This window comes from Parasteatoda tepidariorum, chromosome 7 (genome assembly GCF_982258835.1).
Source record: "Parasteatoda tepidariorum strain Cologne lab strain chromosome 7, Ptep-v5.0, whole genome shotgun sequence".
NCBI lineage: Eukaryota > Metazoa > Arthropoda > Arachnida > Araneae > Theridiidae > Parasteatoda > Parasteatoda tepidariorum.
The window spans coordinates 91210271-91225976 of NC_141761.1; the positions used below are offsets into that span (position 1 = coordinate 91210271).

Below are 15706 nucleotides of genomic sequence, written 5' to 3' on the forward strand. Positions count from 1 at the left end.
ATTTAATATTTTTAATCGTAATGGATTTGTTATGGACACACTTGGGAAAATTTCTGAAAGTTTTATCTCAATTGGAGAATATTGTTGCAAGCGTAATCTCAATCAGTTCTACATGGAGGAAACGTTTCTGGTAAAATTACTGGTAATGGCATTTCTGATAAATAAAATCATAATTTAAGGGGAAAAAACCAAAATGTACGGAATTTAAAATATTCGTTTCATATTTTTTTCTGTTCATATTATAGCAGTTTATAGGAGATTCTAGTAGTTTTCAAAATTACAATTCTTATTACTACACATTTATTTAACCAAATAAAGGGTTCTGTGCCATGCTCTAAGGTATCATGATGAAATTACTAAATTTTACCACATTTACCACATTTTATCACAGATTATAGAGCAATATTTAAATTTTATTGTTAATGTTTTATCGTTAATTTTACCAAAATCACTACCGAAGCGTTTCTGTAAAAATTACCAACCTTTTTAATGTTTCCATACCCCCAAAAACATGGTAAATTGTATCATGTTCTGTAAGTTTTGCCATACTTTTTTTCTCAGTGCAGTTTCATGCTTTAGTAAATCCGTAAGGAGTGTTTGTTTATATGACTTTTTGTTACAAGATGGTATATATAACGTAAAATATGAAGTAAAAAAATAATAGTAAAAAAATGGATATATTTCCTTTTTTCAGAGTGTTCTGTAATTTCAAATGAGGAAGTGAAACTTAATATTGAAATAAATCCTCATTATTTTAATAATTGATATTAACTTAATAATACTCCTTAAAATAAAGCTTGTTTTATACACGAAAAAGTGTTTTATTGTTATGTTATTTAAAAACTAATGAGGATGTTATATTTCGGCTAGAAATATTTAGGTTTGTTTTTATATCCCTATTCTACACTGTAAAAAATTCCGGATCGAATTCTGGTTTAAAATACCGACAATTTGGATGCATCTTCAGTATTTTGTCCATTTAAGTTTTAATTATTATCCATTTTTACCGTAAAATATTATACCGTACTTTTCACAGAAATATTTATTTAATTAGATTGATTCGGTGGTTTCACGGTAATTATTACTGAAAAATAACAGTATATCAGATTTTTGCTCCGTAACATGTTCCAGTAAAAATGCATTTTATGGCTAATTCACAGTTTATATTTTTTTGTGTACATCATTTTACAGTGTACATTATTTTTGATAACCTTTGGCAGGATCATCTCACACTCTTTATGTTGCAAATAGAAAAAAAATGTTATTTTAAATGTTAGATTTGTTGTTAAAATAGGATTTTATTTAGAAATTACTGTTCTTTTTTTTAAAATAACATTTTCCAAGATTTGGAGGTAGAAATATTTGTAACAACCTTCTTTTGAAACTTTCAAATATTATTGAATTAAAACCCGAAATCCCACTTGCGTGTCACAGTAATAGAATTTTACTCTTTTATATTAGAATAATAACGAGTTTTCCCTCGGAAAGACTTTAAATAGTTCCTTAACTGATCAAAAGTATACACACATAAAAGTTTAGAGTGAACATTCTTTTATTTTCTCTTTAATGACATAGATGGCGCTTTTAAACGCAAGGGATAAGGTTTTATTTGTTTTAGCTCTTGCGCTTCCTGTGATGTTATAAGGAAAAGACTTCTCTTAACTTACACAGCAAATGAAGGAATGGATTAAATCAGAACGAGGGGGAAACTGAAACTGAAAAAGAAGTCGGGAAATTTATTCGCTTTTAAAGAGAGGTGTTGAAATTATTTTCTTTTTCTTAAAATGACGACGCGAACCGAATATTTAAAATAAATGAAGTATCGTCTGATTTTCTCAAGTTTGAAAGTACTTGGAAAAATAATTTAAGAAAAATGATTTTCGGAAAGATCGTTTGCCACACACCTCATTGAATCGATTGATGCGCAGCATATACGCGCACAAATGATTTCACCGAACATCTTGTGTGTTTATATTCGGTGACAAATACTTTTTAGTTTCTGAGAAGAACAGACGCTTCTACTCAGAGCGGCATCTTTGCTCACGTTGTCGGTGAAAACGAGGCGTTTTTGACAAATGCTGCCATGATGCAGATAAGTATTTTCTTCAGAAAGAATGCTTGTTTCATCAGGAGAGTTTTGCTTTTTAAAATAATGCTTTTGATAAATTTGATTTTAAATTGATGAAGCACAAAATATTGTTAGCATGCTTTTACCTACCTGGTGCACATTTGAGTCTCCGGGATCCTGATATAGTTTACATTAAATGCCATTTAAATGAATCGCTTGAACTGTAGCTTGCTTTTAAGCACACGTAAATCTGGAAGTATATCTTCCGGATTTAAATCGTTTGCTTAAAGAAATCGTCATTATCGTTTACTTAATGAAAAGTAAATATAAACTCTCCAATATATTATTTTTATTTTTAATATTTTGTTAGGAAATATTCATTTTCAAAATTAAGAAAGTAATGGTTTCTTAATTGGTTAGTAGAAAAATGACAAATATTTTTTATTCTGAGAGAGAGGATGATGCATTTTTTTTTTAAAATAATTAATTCTAAATGAACTGCTTGAAGGAAAGAATTCGTAAGTTTTGTCAAACAAACGTAGTGACCGAAAATTTTAACATTTTGAAATAAATTAAAGCTAAATAATTCATGAGCAATTTAACCAGAGCTTTGACATGCGTGTCTGAGACTTATAGTTAGTTAGACTGATAGAGTTTCATTAAGAGCTTAGTTAATGCTGAGCACTTTGCTATACATAGCTGGAGATATATATATATTTTATTGCACAAAATTATATTTGTAACGCACATAAAAAATCAGATTCATAAATAATGTATTTTCAAACTAAATCGCATAATTAGTGCACAAAATGGGATCACTTTAAACGTAGATTCTGAAATAAACTCATGATGTTTAGAAACTTCCGGAAACCTTTAATGCACCATTTTGCCTTGAATTATACATTCCATTAACTTTGATGCAAACATTTACAACTATGACGAAATGAATTTTCAAATGGTGACTTTTGGATACATTCTTTCTTGCCACTGAGAAAAGAACTTCACAACCTATTTTAAAATGCCAGTGAAAAGAGGACATGTTGCTCCTCAAAATATATTTATTGACAGTATAATTCGAAAGTTCGATGGCTTGAGTAAGTAATTAAATTTTATTTATTTTTTTTATTCAGTATGATTATTCGTAAAATTCATTTTTGCTTTTTTCTGTATTAAAATTTAGAAGTTCTCTGTGGAAATTCTGTATGAAATTAAATGTTAAGTAAGGAAATTTTATGTAAATTTACTATTTTGAAGAAGTGATAAAGGTGATGATATGAAATCAAACGCATATGTAGAAAAATTGAATTTCCATAAGTCTAATTGATTTATTGTTTTACATATTTCCTGATATAATGTTGAACGCTTATTTAGTTATAAGCATTAACGTATTTTATGTTAAACACTGTTTAGGTGTAATTACTATAATTTCAAAAGTGCACATTGACAATTCACGCATTCATTACTTATTCTCGTTAAAAAAATAACATTATAAATTTGTTATTGTGTTACTTCGAATCTATATTTGAATTTTGATACAGATGTTATATGCGGAGCAGGTAAAAATACAACAAAGAAATTTATTTTATTAATATCTTCTTTTTTCATATTCGAACTTCAGTTTTCATGATTTTTTAAATGAAGCTTCTTATAAGTGAAATAAGCAGTTTGGAAATTTTATGCTGTACCGAAATTGCTTACACCTATTTACATTCTGCTATTATTGTGTTTAACTACTTAAATAAATAAATTATGTGAATAAATTTTATTTGAAAGTTAAAATTAAATCTTTTTTACTTTTTTTAAGATTCGTTGACTTCAACTGACATTTAAATTTCTTCGCCATTATTAATGTTTTAATTTGATTTTACTCTTTATTTTGATAAATGTGATACATAAATTTTACTTAGAACTAAATAAGTGCATTAAGGATATTGAGAAGCATAATAAAGTAAATTCAACTTCTTTAGAAGAAAAAGTGGCTTTGTATGAATTATTACTTTTGCCCTTCTCAATACATATAATTACAAAAATTAGCATCCTACATTATTTTTTCGTATAAAATTGTTGTGAGTGGGAAATTAATAGTCAAACACTACAAACATATTATTTATTTACCATAACCTAAATAGAGTTATTACGGTGAAATTTATTATGAGTTTTTAAATAGCTCAAATCATTAAAGATTTTGGCGATAACAAAAACTATATCAAATTTATATTGTATTTTGTAAGAGTACAGAAGTTGCGTTGAAAAAAGAACGCACAAGTGAAGAATAACAAATTCTATATTGTAAAAAAAGTAAAAAGTAAATATATTTTTTAAAATTTAAAGTTCTAATTTATGGAATATATTGTGTTATTCCACCGATATCATTAGTTTGAAATAGGTAAAAATTCACATATAAATGGAATCAGTAACATTGATCTGTAGATAAAAAATATAGTTCTCCATAAATATAATTTATTATACTTTTGAAACAGGGGAGTCATTTAAATCATAAATAAGCTATCGTTTTATATTAATATTTCAAAGATTTATATTTGCTTGTACATTTTGAATATGTAATATTTCTATTAATACTAATAAGAAAAACGGTAAAATTTATAAAGAGTCAAATATGAAGAAAAGTTAACAATGGTCTTTTTTCTTCCTTCCTATCGTTAGTGTTTCTTCACAAGCGAGTTTATTGTAATTATTTTTATGATTTAGTGAAAGACATTTTATTTATATTTATGAGATGAAGTAGAAGTTTTTTGAAACTATTTATTGATTATTATTGAAAAAATTTATTTGAAATTAAATATCGAATTAATTTATTGCACAATCCAATGTAATTTTAATGTCCAAGCTCTTTTTTAATATTCACTTCTTAATTAACTAAATAGTAGTTGTTACATGATTTATTTATTCAGACAGTCCGAAAATCATTTTCAACTTTTGTTTGGTCTTACAATGAAATGTGTTTCATAGTAAGTGAAACATACTATGAAATAAAATTACTTGAACCACTAACGAATTGAAAATTTAAATGCATGCACCAGTTCAAATACACCTCTTGTCTGCGTGCTAAGCGATTGTTCGGTTTTCGCGGTTTATCAAGCTGTCACGAATTTTTCGATTCTCATTAATCACGAGTATTTTGTATTAATTTCCTTAATAGTCTTCAATTCAATTCAAATTTTTGACGAGCAAAAATGACTTTTTGAGGATTAACTTAAATGGCTTTTTTATTCACTCACAAGTTTTGTAATTTTACGCAAGTGTTTAAAAATTTATTATTAAACTTATGAAAATTTGAACTATTTTACTTATAATTAAAAAGAAAAAACATGAACTGAAAATTCTAAAAAAAGGGTATTTTTATCAAACCATAGCTCTAAAGAGTGCAGTCTTTGCGTACTCTAAGTTAAAAAATTCAATTAGTTTGGTTTGTTTTACTCAAGATTAGATTTCCCATCAGATTAAATATGAATTCTGTAATACATGTAAATGTCCTTAAAATAGTGAGGTGTTTTATTATATTTACTTAGTAAGGGCTAGTTTTTAATCTGTGTCTTTGACAATCAAAATTATTAACAAAACAAAATTAGCATATTTAAATATCTTTTATTCATTAATTGTCACAGTTGAACCGTGATGTCTCAGGGTATAGAGCACTCGTATAGAGCCCGGGTTCGAATCCCACCGATGACTGGTCGATACCAATCACACACCCCGCTCGCACCAACCACAGTGCTGACGTAAAATATTCTCAGTGGTAGACGGATAATGGTTTAAAGTCCCTTTCCGTCAGACTAACCATGGGAGGTTTTTTTGTGGTTTTTCTCTCCATGTAGTGTAAATGTGCGTTAGTTCCATCAAAAAATCTTCCAGGAAGGCTAATTTCTCCCGATACTTGATCCAAGAGCTCACTGTCTTCTGGAATTGGTTACTAGGTTACGGAGTTGAACTTTGGTAGCTGTGAAACTCAAAGTCTCAAAATTGGTTTGGCTTGTTCAACGATGGTTATAAAATGAAATTATTGCAGTTTGTTATAAAATTACTAAAAACCCTATAATTCTTTTGTAAAAAATATTAAATTGTAAATGCGGATTAATGAGAGAACAACCAGTATCAATGTCTGGAGAATATATGTAATCAAATAATATGTAATAAAATTGGATATGTAATCAAATAATACGTAATCAATCAACCATAATATGTAATCAAATTGGATCAGAGATGTAATATTGTTTATGTAATAATATGACTGCATGTAATATAAAGAATCGTCAGTAGCTTATCTAAATAAGTAACTCACTCGAATTTCTATGATGGAACTAAAAGAAAATATCTTTCAATGAACCAACATTTACGCTGAGAAAGGAATGTGGTCAAAATTACCAGGATATGGTAAAATTTACCGTGTTTTTGGCTCGAGGGGAAGGCTCGAGGCATTTTTACCGAAGTGCTTTGGTAATGATTTTGATAAAATCAACAATAAAATACATATGATTTTGTGATATATGATAATGTGATAAAATTTGGTGATTTTATCATGATATCTTAAAGCATGGCAAATAAACCATATATTCGGTTAAGTTTACTTTTTAGTTTTTTTTTTTTAACTGTGTGGTGCTAAACACTGTAATTATAGAAACCAGGTTTTCCGGTAAGCAGTTACCATACAAACTGAAAAATTATTAAATGAATGGTTTAAATACCGTATATATATAGAATTTTTTTTACCAGAAACGTCATTAACATATTGTGCGGTAGTTTTACTCGAATATTTTTATCCGCGAATACTGTAAATATGGCTAATTCTTCTTCACTCTAACTTTTTTTTAAAAAATTTTTTTTAGCCAGCAACAGATTTTGAGATAATGGATATAATTTTTCTTGGTAACAATATCATACTTCTTTCAAATAATACTTCGGTGAACATTTTAATTTGGGAATAGATAAAGTTGCCTGTTTGAGAAAATGGACTTAACTTGAAATGCCCGTTGAAAAGCACAGCTAAAAATGCGTATTGAAGAAGATAGAAAAAGCTTGAAATGCGTGTTTGGAAAAACTGACAGTTTGTAATGCATATTTAAAAAAATAGACACAATTTAAGATACGCAGGGCTTACTGGACATTGCTTTTTATAACTTTGTATGGATGTTAAAATTTTAGTCTAAGAAATTTAAAAAAAAATTTGCTTCATCAAAATTCACACTATCAAAAATGCATTATCATGTTCATGTTTTCTAAACGAATTATCAAAAATATAAATTGCTCAGCTGTTAACGGTGTTATAAAATCAATATAAATAATCTAATGTATTAAGCATCAAACATAACAGGGGATATTAAGTATTATTAAGGATGTATTAAGCATCTAGCATTCCATACATTACAGGGTTTGCGACGATATCATTAGTTTAGGTCGATAAAAATTCATTCACATATAATCTGTAACATTGTTTTGTAGATAAAAGTAGGTAAAATAACTTATGTTATAGTTTATAATTTATGTTATGTAATAGTTTTGTCGATAAAATAATTTATTATATTTTTAATATAGGAGATTCATTTAAATAATAAGTAATCGATATTTTCCTCTTAATATTTCAGAGATTTAAAATTACTAGTACATTTTGGATGCTTAATATTTGTATGAATATTTTAATAAGAAATACAATAAAAATTATAAAGAATAAAATGTAAAAAAAGAGTTAACAATGCATTTCTCTTTCCTTCTGTTATTAGTTTTTCCCCACAAATGAGTCGCTTAATGCAATTATTTTCATTTTTAATGAAAGTTATTTTATTTGTAAATGTCGGATAAACATTATCAAAGATTTTTATTTTTTTTAAAACACGCATTTCTAGCTTCGTCTATTTTCTTTGAAACGCATTTTGAGTCATGATCTAGTTTCTTACACGCGCATCCAAGCATTCTTCATTGTTTTAAACTCTCTTTTCAAGCTATATCCATTTTCATAAATGCGCATTTTGATATATGCCTAAAATATAATGCATGGATGAAGAGTTTTTTTTTCAAATAAGTTTTCTGAAACATATATAACATACAAACATATATATTTTTAAAAAGTAAACAAATCAGTTCCGTGTTCAGTTTTTAAAATATGCGATATTGAAAACAAGATTCTTTGTTTAACATTTTGTTATTATTATTCAACGACAACATGGAGAACAAAAATTCGGGTAAAATTATCGTACTATATGGTAATGACATTTCTGGTAAAAAATCATAATTCTGGTAATGAAACCTGACGCCCGGTGGCTGAGCGGTAGCGCTTCGCGTTGTCGTGCCACAGGTCACTGGTTCGATCCTCGGGTCGGGCAAGGTTGACTCAGCCTTTCATCCCTTCAGTGGGTCGATAAATGAGTACCAAGCATGCTTGGGAACTAAACACTGGGGGTTCCGCGTTTGGCTGACCACCTGACCGGAACATCTGCTCCTGCACCCCAGAGCCCAAGTTCAAGAAAACTGAGATGGGCACAGTAGGCCTTGGCCCTCTATGGGCTGTCGCGCCACTGAGAGAGAGAGGTAATGAAACCAAAATATATGGTATTTATAAACAGTTCATCAGGTAATTTTTCCGTTCATACAGTAATGGTTTACCAGAATTTCTGTTTTTCAAAATTATAGTTCTTATTACCACTTATTTACTAAAAAATACAAAACTGAAAAATAAATTTTAACGAATAAATTATTTTTACACCATGTTCAAAGAAATCATGATAGTTTTACAAAAATTTTGCCACATTTACCAAATTTTATCACATATCATAAAATCATATTTAATTGATATTTTTACCAAAATCATTGCCAAACCGCTTCGGAAAAAATTACCGCGTTTTAACGTGTTCCCATAAAACCAGAAAGACGGTAAATTTTTACCATATTCCGGAAGTTTTGAAATTAATTTCTTCTCAGTGTATATAAATCTAAACCTGAAATGAAAGCTTTGTATTATAAATAAATACAGTATTGATAAAATGAAAAAAAATTTTTTTTCCCTTCTTAGCCGACCTTTCATTTACTTTCATTACTCCGTGTATTAAATTAAATAAATATCGATTAGTTGTATTATTTTATTAGTTTAGTGCTAAGCAGAAAAATAATTAGTTTCGAGCAATTTTCAAAGGTTTCAAAAGGCTTATTTTCTTGCTCACCGATAAATTGGCATAACATATTTGAAGCCTCAAAAATGAAGAGAAAAACTAGAAAAACATATAGTTAAAAGAAATATTAAATAGTAAAAGACGATATAAATGCTTTTACGATTAAGGTTTTATGAACATATTTCTGAAACTTTGTTTTTTTAAAAATTATATTTTGTGCTATTCCACAAGTTTATTAACGTGCATAACAATTCCTCAATAGACATTTTAAAAGTTTTAAAATGTAAAAACTTTAAAAAATTGTTTGGAAATTTCTGTGGTATTTCTCAAATGCATTAAATTCCGCACACATTTTTACTACACGTTGAGAAAGTTTTTAATTGCATAAAATTTAAAAATTTATGTTTTCTTTTTTGACATCACATCACATTATGGCATATATTCCAATCGTTTAAAAGCTTTGAGATATAGCGAAATAAGCAAGAAGTGACAATAAAATTACTGATCTCCTGACTAAGATATTGGGATAATATTTTCCAAATTAGAACTCTTTATACCATTGAAATTGGAAATTAGTGTCAGCGAGACCACGTATTTTGCTGAAAAACTAGCGCATGCTTTTTAAATTTTGAAAAAAGGTTTTCTAATTCAACTGTATTTGTTTTGACACTGTTTTGACACTTTTTTGCTCAATTTTAAGAAACTCTTTTGTACAGTGAAAATAGTAAGACAGGAAAAGCTTCGGTTTTGGAGTTTACTTTAGAAAGCTCAATTTTTTAAAAAAAATTTAAAACATAGTTTTCTTCTTTTTTTTTTTTTAAATTGAATAACGTTTATTTTGGGTAGTATGTATATATCAGTTTATAGTCATTAATTGTAAATAAACTGAATTTGTCGAAATTTTACTTGGCAGTTTTTGTTTATTAAAAATATAAATTTTGCAAATAAAATATATTTTTCACTTGCAACTGTTAATCATTACACAATTTTTTTTTATCAACGCGTATCTTTACATAAGCATCTAGTGTTTCGAATCATGCCTGCATAGAAAAAAAAGAATGACTTTTGTTCTTTTTGATAAATTTTTTCATAAAAAAAATTATATTGAACATTTTATAAAAGCTGATAAGAATTGATTTTCTGTTAAACTTTTTTAAGTCTATTATTTCCTCATTCTTTAGTAAACAGAGCTAAATAAGGAGACGTACACCTTCAAAATATTAGTGTTGTTGTTATACTTTCATGCAGCTTTTGTTTCTTCTCGAAGAAGAATACTTATGTTACAACTTCCTTAGACATCAGTTCTTTTATTAAAATGAGAAGCATACATTATAGAAGTTAAAGTATAAAAATACTTTTTTGCTAAAAGTGCTATTAATAATGTTGATGATTGTATTTAAGCCGAGAGATAAGACTTAATTACTTTGAAACCATCGAAAAAATTCAAAAAAACTATAAAAAATTAACGAGTTGAAAAAAAATCACTGAAGATGATTTTTTACTTTTTATTATTAAATATGCTGTTTTCTAATGTTAGCCCTAGGATAAGTGCATTCATATTTAATGTAACAAAAATATTTAAACTAGCATTTAAATGTTTTATATAATTTATTGCTGATGAATAATTTGTTACACAATAAGTCTTATTGTGTCGTATTAGTTTAGTGTAAAAAGTTTCGAACTAAAAATATGAAAATAAGTCTCTGCGTTATAGTCATCATAATCAGGACATCTCTTTTTTAAAACTAAAAATTGGTACCAAAGAGGGGGAATGATTTTGTATGCGTCTGAGAGAAATAATCACTACATCTACACTAATAATCACTACACTGTCGACATATATTTGGTTTAGGAGTGTTTACTCGAGAAAAAAAAACTAATTACAGCTCTAGTGCAACTTAAATAAAGTACTAGTATTACTACTTGAATGATACAATATAATTTTCAATTAAGTGCATACTATGGAAATTTAACGCAATTTTAAAATCTTTTTTAGAATATTATCATGTTTTTGAGCTGTGTTAGCCGTGACAAAGTTAGATTTTAGACATACATAATGAATAATGCAAAAATATTTTAAGCAAAATATATAATGGTTCTTAAATGAAAATATAAAATTAAATGTCTTGTGCAAATTGAAGTTGAATGTTATTAAAAAAAAGTCTTTAAAGAGCATATTTTGTTTTGATTTTATAATTTCTTAAATTGTTATTGTTGTGTTTTAAGCTGAAGAGCATTCTAAATCGAAAGTATTAGTCTCTTAAATTTGAAATGTCAGGGGTGTCATTTCGACTTTTAAAAGCTAGTTACGCTTATTCGGGTTTCAAGTTAAATCAATTTATACTTGACTCAAGATCTTTTAATTTTCACTTAAAGAGTTAAAATAAGGACTCCGCATTTTATTTTCACCAACACAAACCTTCACTTGAATTGTATCTTATGATAAAATTCAGTCAAATTAGAAAAACAAGCAAATATTCTTCATACGTTTAATGTAAGTTGGAAATTAACGCATTTATAATAAAATAATATACATACATGCTTTGTAAAAAAAAAACCTTTGCTTTTCAGATTTTAAAGGGATTTAGTAATTTGAGTATAAATAAAGTGAAATTCGTTACAATTGATTCTAAATTAGTTTAGTATTTAATGGGATGTAAACTATTCAAGAAATAAAAAGACGCAGATTATAAGTAGAGCAGCTTATTTTGATTGCTTTTGTAATTAAAGTTGAAAATAAAACTCTGTATTAACTTTTTTAAGACCAGTTTTTTCTTTTCCAATAAAGAGACTAATTACGACTTTAATGGATCAAATAAGGTAAAAATAACAATATCTTGTCAAAAAAAAAAAAAAAAAATAAGAAAAGAAAAAATAAACTATTGTATTGGGCAATCGGAGCGACTAGGACAAATGTGTCCTTCCGGTTTTTTAGATGAGACGCATTTATATCAGTGGTGTCTGCGGGGCATATTTGTACCGGTGGGGTTTTTTAGAGACAAATTTTAATTTTTCCTACGAATTTGAAATTTATCTATTAAATAAACAAATTAGTTGTTGTCTCTTTTGAAACTTAATATACAACTTACAAGAAACTCCAAAATATATGCTTTTTATGCATTCTCAATGCAATGAAAGCCTTCTCATTTTAAATATTTGTCGTTAAAAACACTCATATAAAGTAATTGTTATTTATTTAAATAATACGTTCTGTCTTAGAAACATTATCCAGGCTCGTTTGTTTGATTGAATGAATAATTAGCAAAATTTTTCGCTGCATTTTCTCTGTTTCTAAACGTAAGAAATGTCATATAATTTATGGTACACAATCATGAAAATGCTTTTTTTTCCAGCTAATGTTAATTTTAGTTGCTTCCAGTTAGTAAATAAAGGTATCCTTTTTCGCAAGTATGTTTGTAATATAGAAAACACGTTATATACATTTTATGTATTACATAAATTCACAAGATTGCATTATTTTCTATGAAATGACATTTATCAGAACGGGAAAAGCAAACAAACTCAAAGCATATCGATGGGAAAATAAAATAGTATTTAATTATGAGAAAAAGTATTTTTACTACACATCAAGTTAATCATGTAACAATTTATTTATAATACGGTTCGAAACAAAATGGCTTTTAATTCGGATGGACTACAAATATTAAGCTAACTTAAATAAATAATTCAACGATCTTTTTTTTATCCCATAGTAAGTTAAGAAATAATGCCCTCAGGGAAACTTCTTTAAAAGAAATATAGAAATATGGTATTCCTTAGATTTACGAGCATATACAAGATCCTTTTAATAAAAAAGAACACTCCAAAAAACTTTGACAATAAAGTTAATTACAAAAAAGAACTTTTTCAGTTTAAGAGTTAAAAAGTAAGTTTCAGATTTTTTTAGAAGTATAAAGACTTTTTAAGTGCAGTTAAGCTTGATAAGTAGATTAAAACTTTTATTTTAATTTTCTGTTTTTATTTGTACATAATAAGCTTTTCATCGTCATTCAATAGCACCATGTCTTTAATGAAGATAGGATTTAAAGGCATTTCCGCAAAGAGAAACAATTTTTGAGAGAAACAATTATTTGATTAATTTTGGAACTCCTCTAGATTTATTCTCATGCATGTACCCATTCTGAACTGATTTGATAACCAGTTTAGAATGGGTTCTTTAATATTGTACAGTACGAAAATTGTACAGGTGGACAACTCTAAGTAACTTTTGATCTAATGATTGGATCTTCGCGTTCTAGAACTCAATCTTAATCTCAAATATCTCATACATGCTAATTAATTAGTGATATTAGTGACTATATATCCACCCATTTTTGAAAGATAATGCCGAATAGAATAAATATCCAACATTAATTTATTTCTGAAAAATTGAAAAATTATTTTCTGAATAACGTTCTCCTATACTGAATAACATCCCTCTCTTTGATTGTTGAACTCTGTCGGGCTGAAGAGCTCTGTTACGACACACCTGTCACAAAAGAAGTATGCATCGTAATATTTTTCGACTACAAAATTCGCTAATTTTGAGAAAAGGAGGGTAAAAAGACACCTCTATGAATAGTACGGAAGACGGAAGAAGTTTTCTGACCTAGCCCGTGAAGGCAGGAGGTGTTTCTGTTGGCTCACCTGCAAACAAACAATCCCCCCTTCTTCATCGAACCTAAATAAACTTTGTGAGTCACATCGGAGGGAATGCGCATCCTTTCACTCCATTTTTCCCGCCACGAGAACAAACAAGCGTTCAATCATTCATGAAAAGTTTGGTGTAGGATGATCAGATGAACCTATCATTTGGCGACATGTCAGAACTTTCGAAATTGATGAAACTCTGTAATGGTTTTTAAAGTTGTTTTATCGGCACTTGAAATTATATTCGTTAGATAATTTAATTATGTCTAGATACCCTTTAAAATATTTCAAATTTAAAAAAAAAGTACTTTTTTGAATAGGATTCTTATGGTGTCTGTAAAATGACGTTGAAAACAAGTTTTGCTACTCGAAGAAGATTAAACGGAGAAATTCCATACTTTTTGATGACAACATTATCAAACATTTAATTAACTTCGTTTCGAGACAATATTTTTTTTAAAATGACAGCAATTTTCAGGAACGGCTAGATTGATTGTTTTAATAAACTTTATAGCGTGTCTGGAGAGTAAAGGTGGCAGAGGCGTAATACTGTTAGTACACTGATATAAAAAGTATGATCAAAACCACCAGAATATGGTAATACTTGTTCTTTGGGAACACCACAAAGCTTGGTAATTTTTACGAGACGCTTTGGTAATGATTTTGGTAAAATTAACAATATGGTTTCGATAATATGTAACAAAACTTGGTAAATGTGGTAAAATATGGTAAAATGTGGTAAATTACGGTATATCATATTTTTTGTTCTATAAAACCGGTATAAATTGACCTTTATTTTTAAAATGGATTCTTATTCCTGTAAAAAGGGATTTTAGTGTAACAAGTACAGTCACTTTCGACGTCATTTTACCATAATTTGATCGGGAAATTTTTTTCACAGTTTACTATTTTGCTTTGAAAGCTTTTGATTGCGTTTCTTTTTTCAAAGCAGTAATGTCAAGGAAAGAAAAAAAGTAACTTTTATTATGAAAATATTTCTGCTGAAATACAAGTTTCAAAACTTATCTCAACTTTTTCAGATTTCCGTGCTTTAAGATTAAATCTACATGATTAAGCTCTAATGATATTTGTCACGACATTAGCTCGAGTATCATTGCGAAAGCCAACAGGGAGATTTAGCTCACTGCAGAAATTCATTGTAATGAAACAGTCATTTCGTACTGTTTATTCTTTTAAACGTTAATGACATGTTAGAATGAGAATTTTTAATAGAAGTAATATCACTCTGAAAACGAGTGCCTTAACTGTATTTTTACTTTAGCAAAGTTTAGAGTTGAGTTTGCTTGCAAAGTGGAGCAGTTTCTATGGGGATTTGTTAAAATATTTATAGCTTCTTTATGGTTAAAAATGTATTTGCTTTAAATATAAATTCAGGTATTAGTTTTTTGGGTCTTAGGACAAGATAATTGTTTGAATTTTTCCATATTAAATTTTTTTAATGCTTCCTGGTTTTTATTCGTAAAACGATTACGACCATTTAGTTGGTAACTTTTCTTAAAAATATTTTTTTCATAAATAATTTGACATTTTTGCTTAGTTTGCGCTGTATATCCATCTTACAATCAACTTATTATCTTACGTTAACAAAAAATGTTTCAATTTACGAGATTTCTCAAAATCAGAGTAATGAAACTATGTGAGAAAAATACATCCATTTTTCGTATTTTAAGGCTACTTAATTTCGAGGATTTTTGGGATGATTATTGTGACTAAGTTTAAATTATTATAAAATAAATTGTTAATCTTATTTACACAGAAATTATTAATAATCTTATTTCTAAATACGTTATAGAAGAGCTATTATACCCTAGCGGTGATATTTAGTTTCTAAAACAATTTTGTGTGGCAC

At 27.9% G+C, this 15706-nt stretch overlaps 1 protein-coding gene across 2 annotated transcripts in view; it reads left to right on the forward strand.

Annotated features, from left to right (window-relative positions):
- The first annotated feature begins 1694 nt into the window (after positions 1 to 1694).
- Positions 1695 to 15706, forward strand: part of LOC107443883 (voltage-gated inwardly rectifying potassium channel KCNH6) — a 398302-nt gene continuing 384290 nt past the window's right edge. Inside the window, exon 1 of one of the 2 annotated variants that reach the window (XM_087168266.1) lies at positions 1695 to 3162. In XM_087168266.1, the coding sequence (XP_087024392.1) occupies positions 3087 to 3162 (76 nt within the window). In that variant the 5' untranslated portion in view covers positions 1695 to 3086. The remainder of the gene's footprint in view (positions 3163 to 15706) is intronic. The other variant, XM_071183149.2, reaches the window with a different exon arrangement.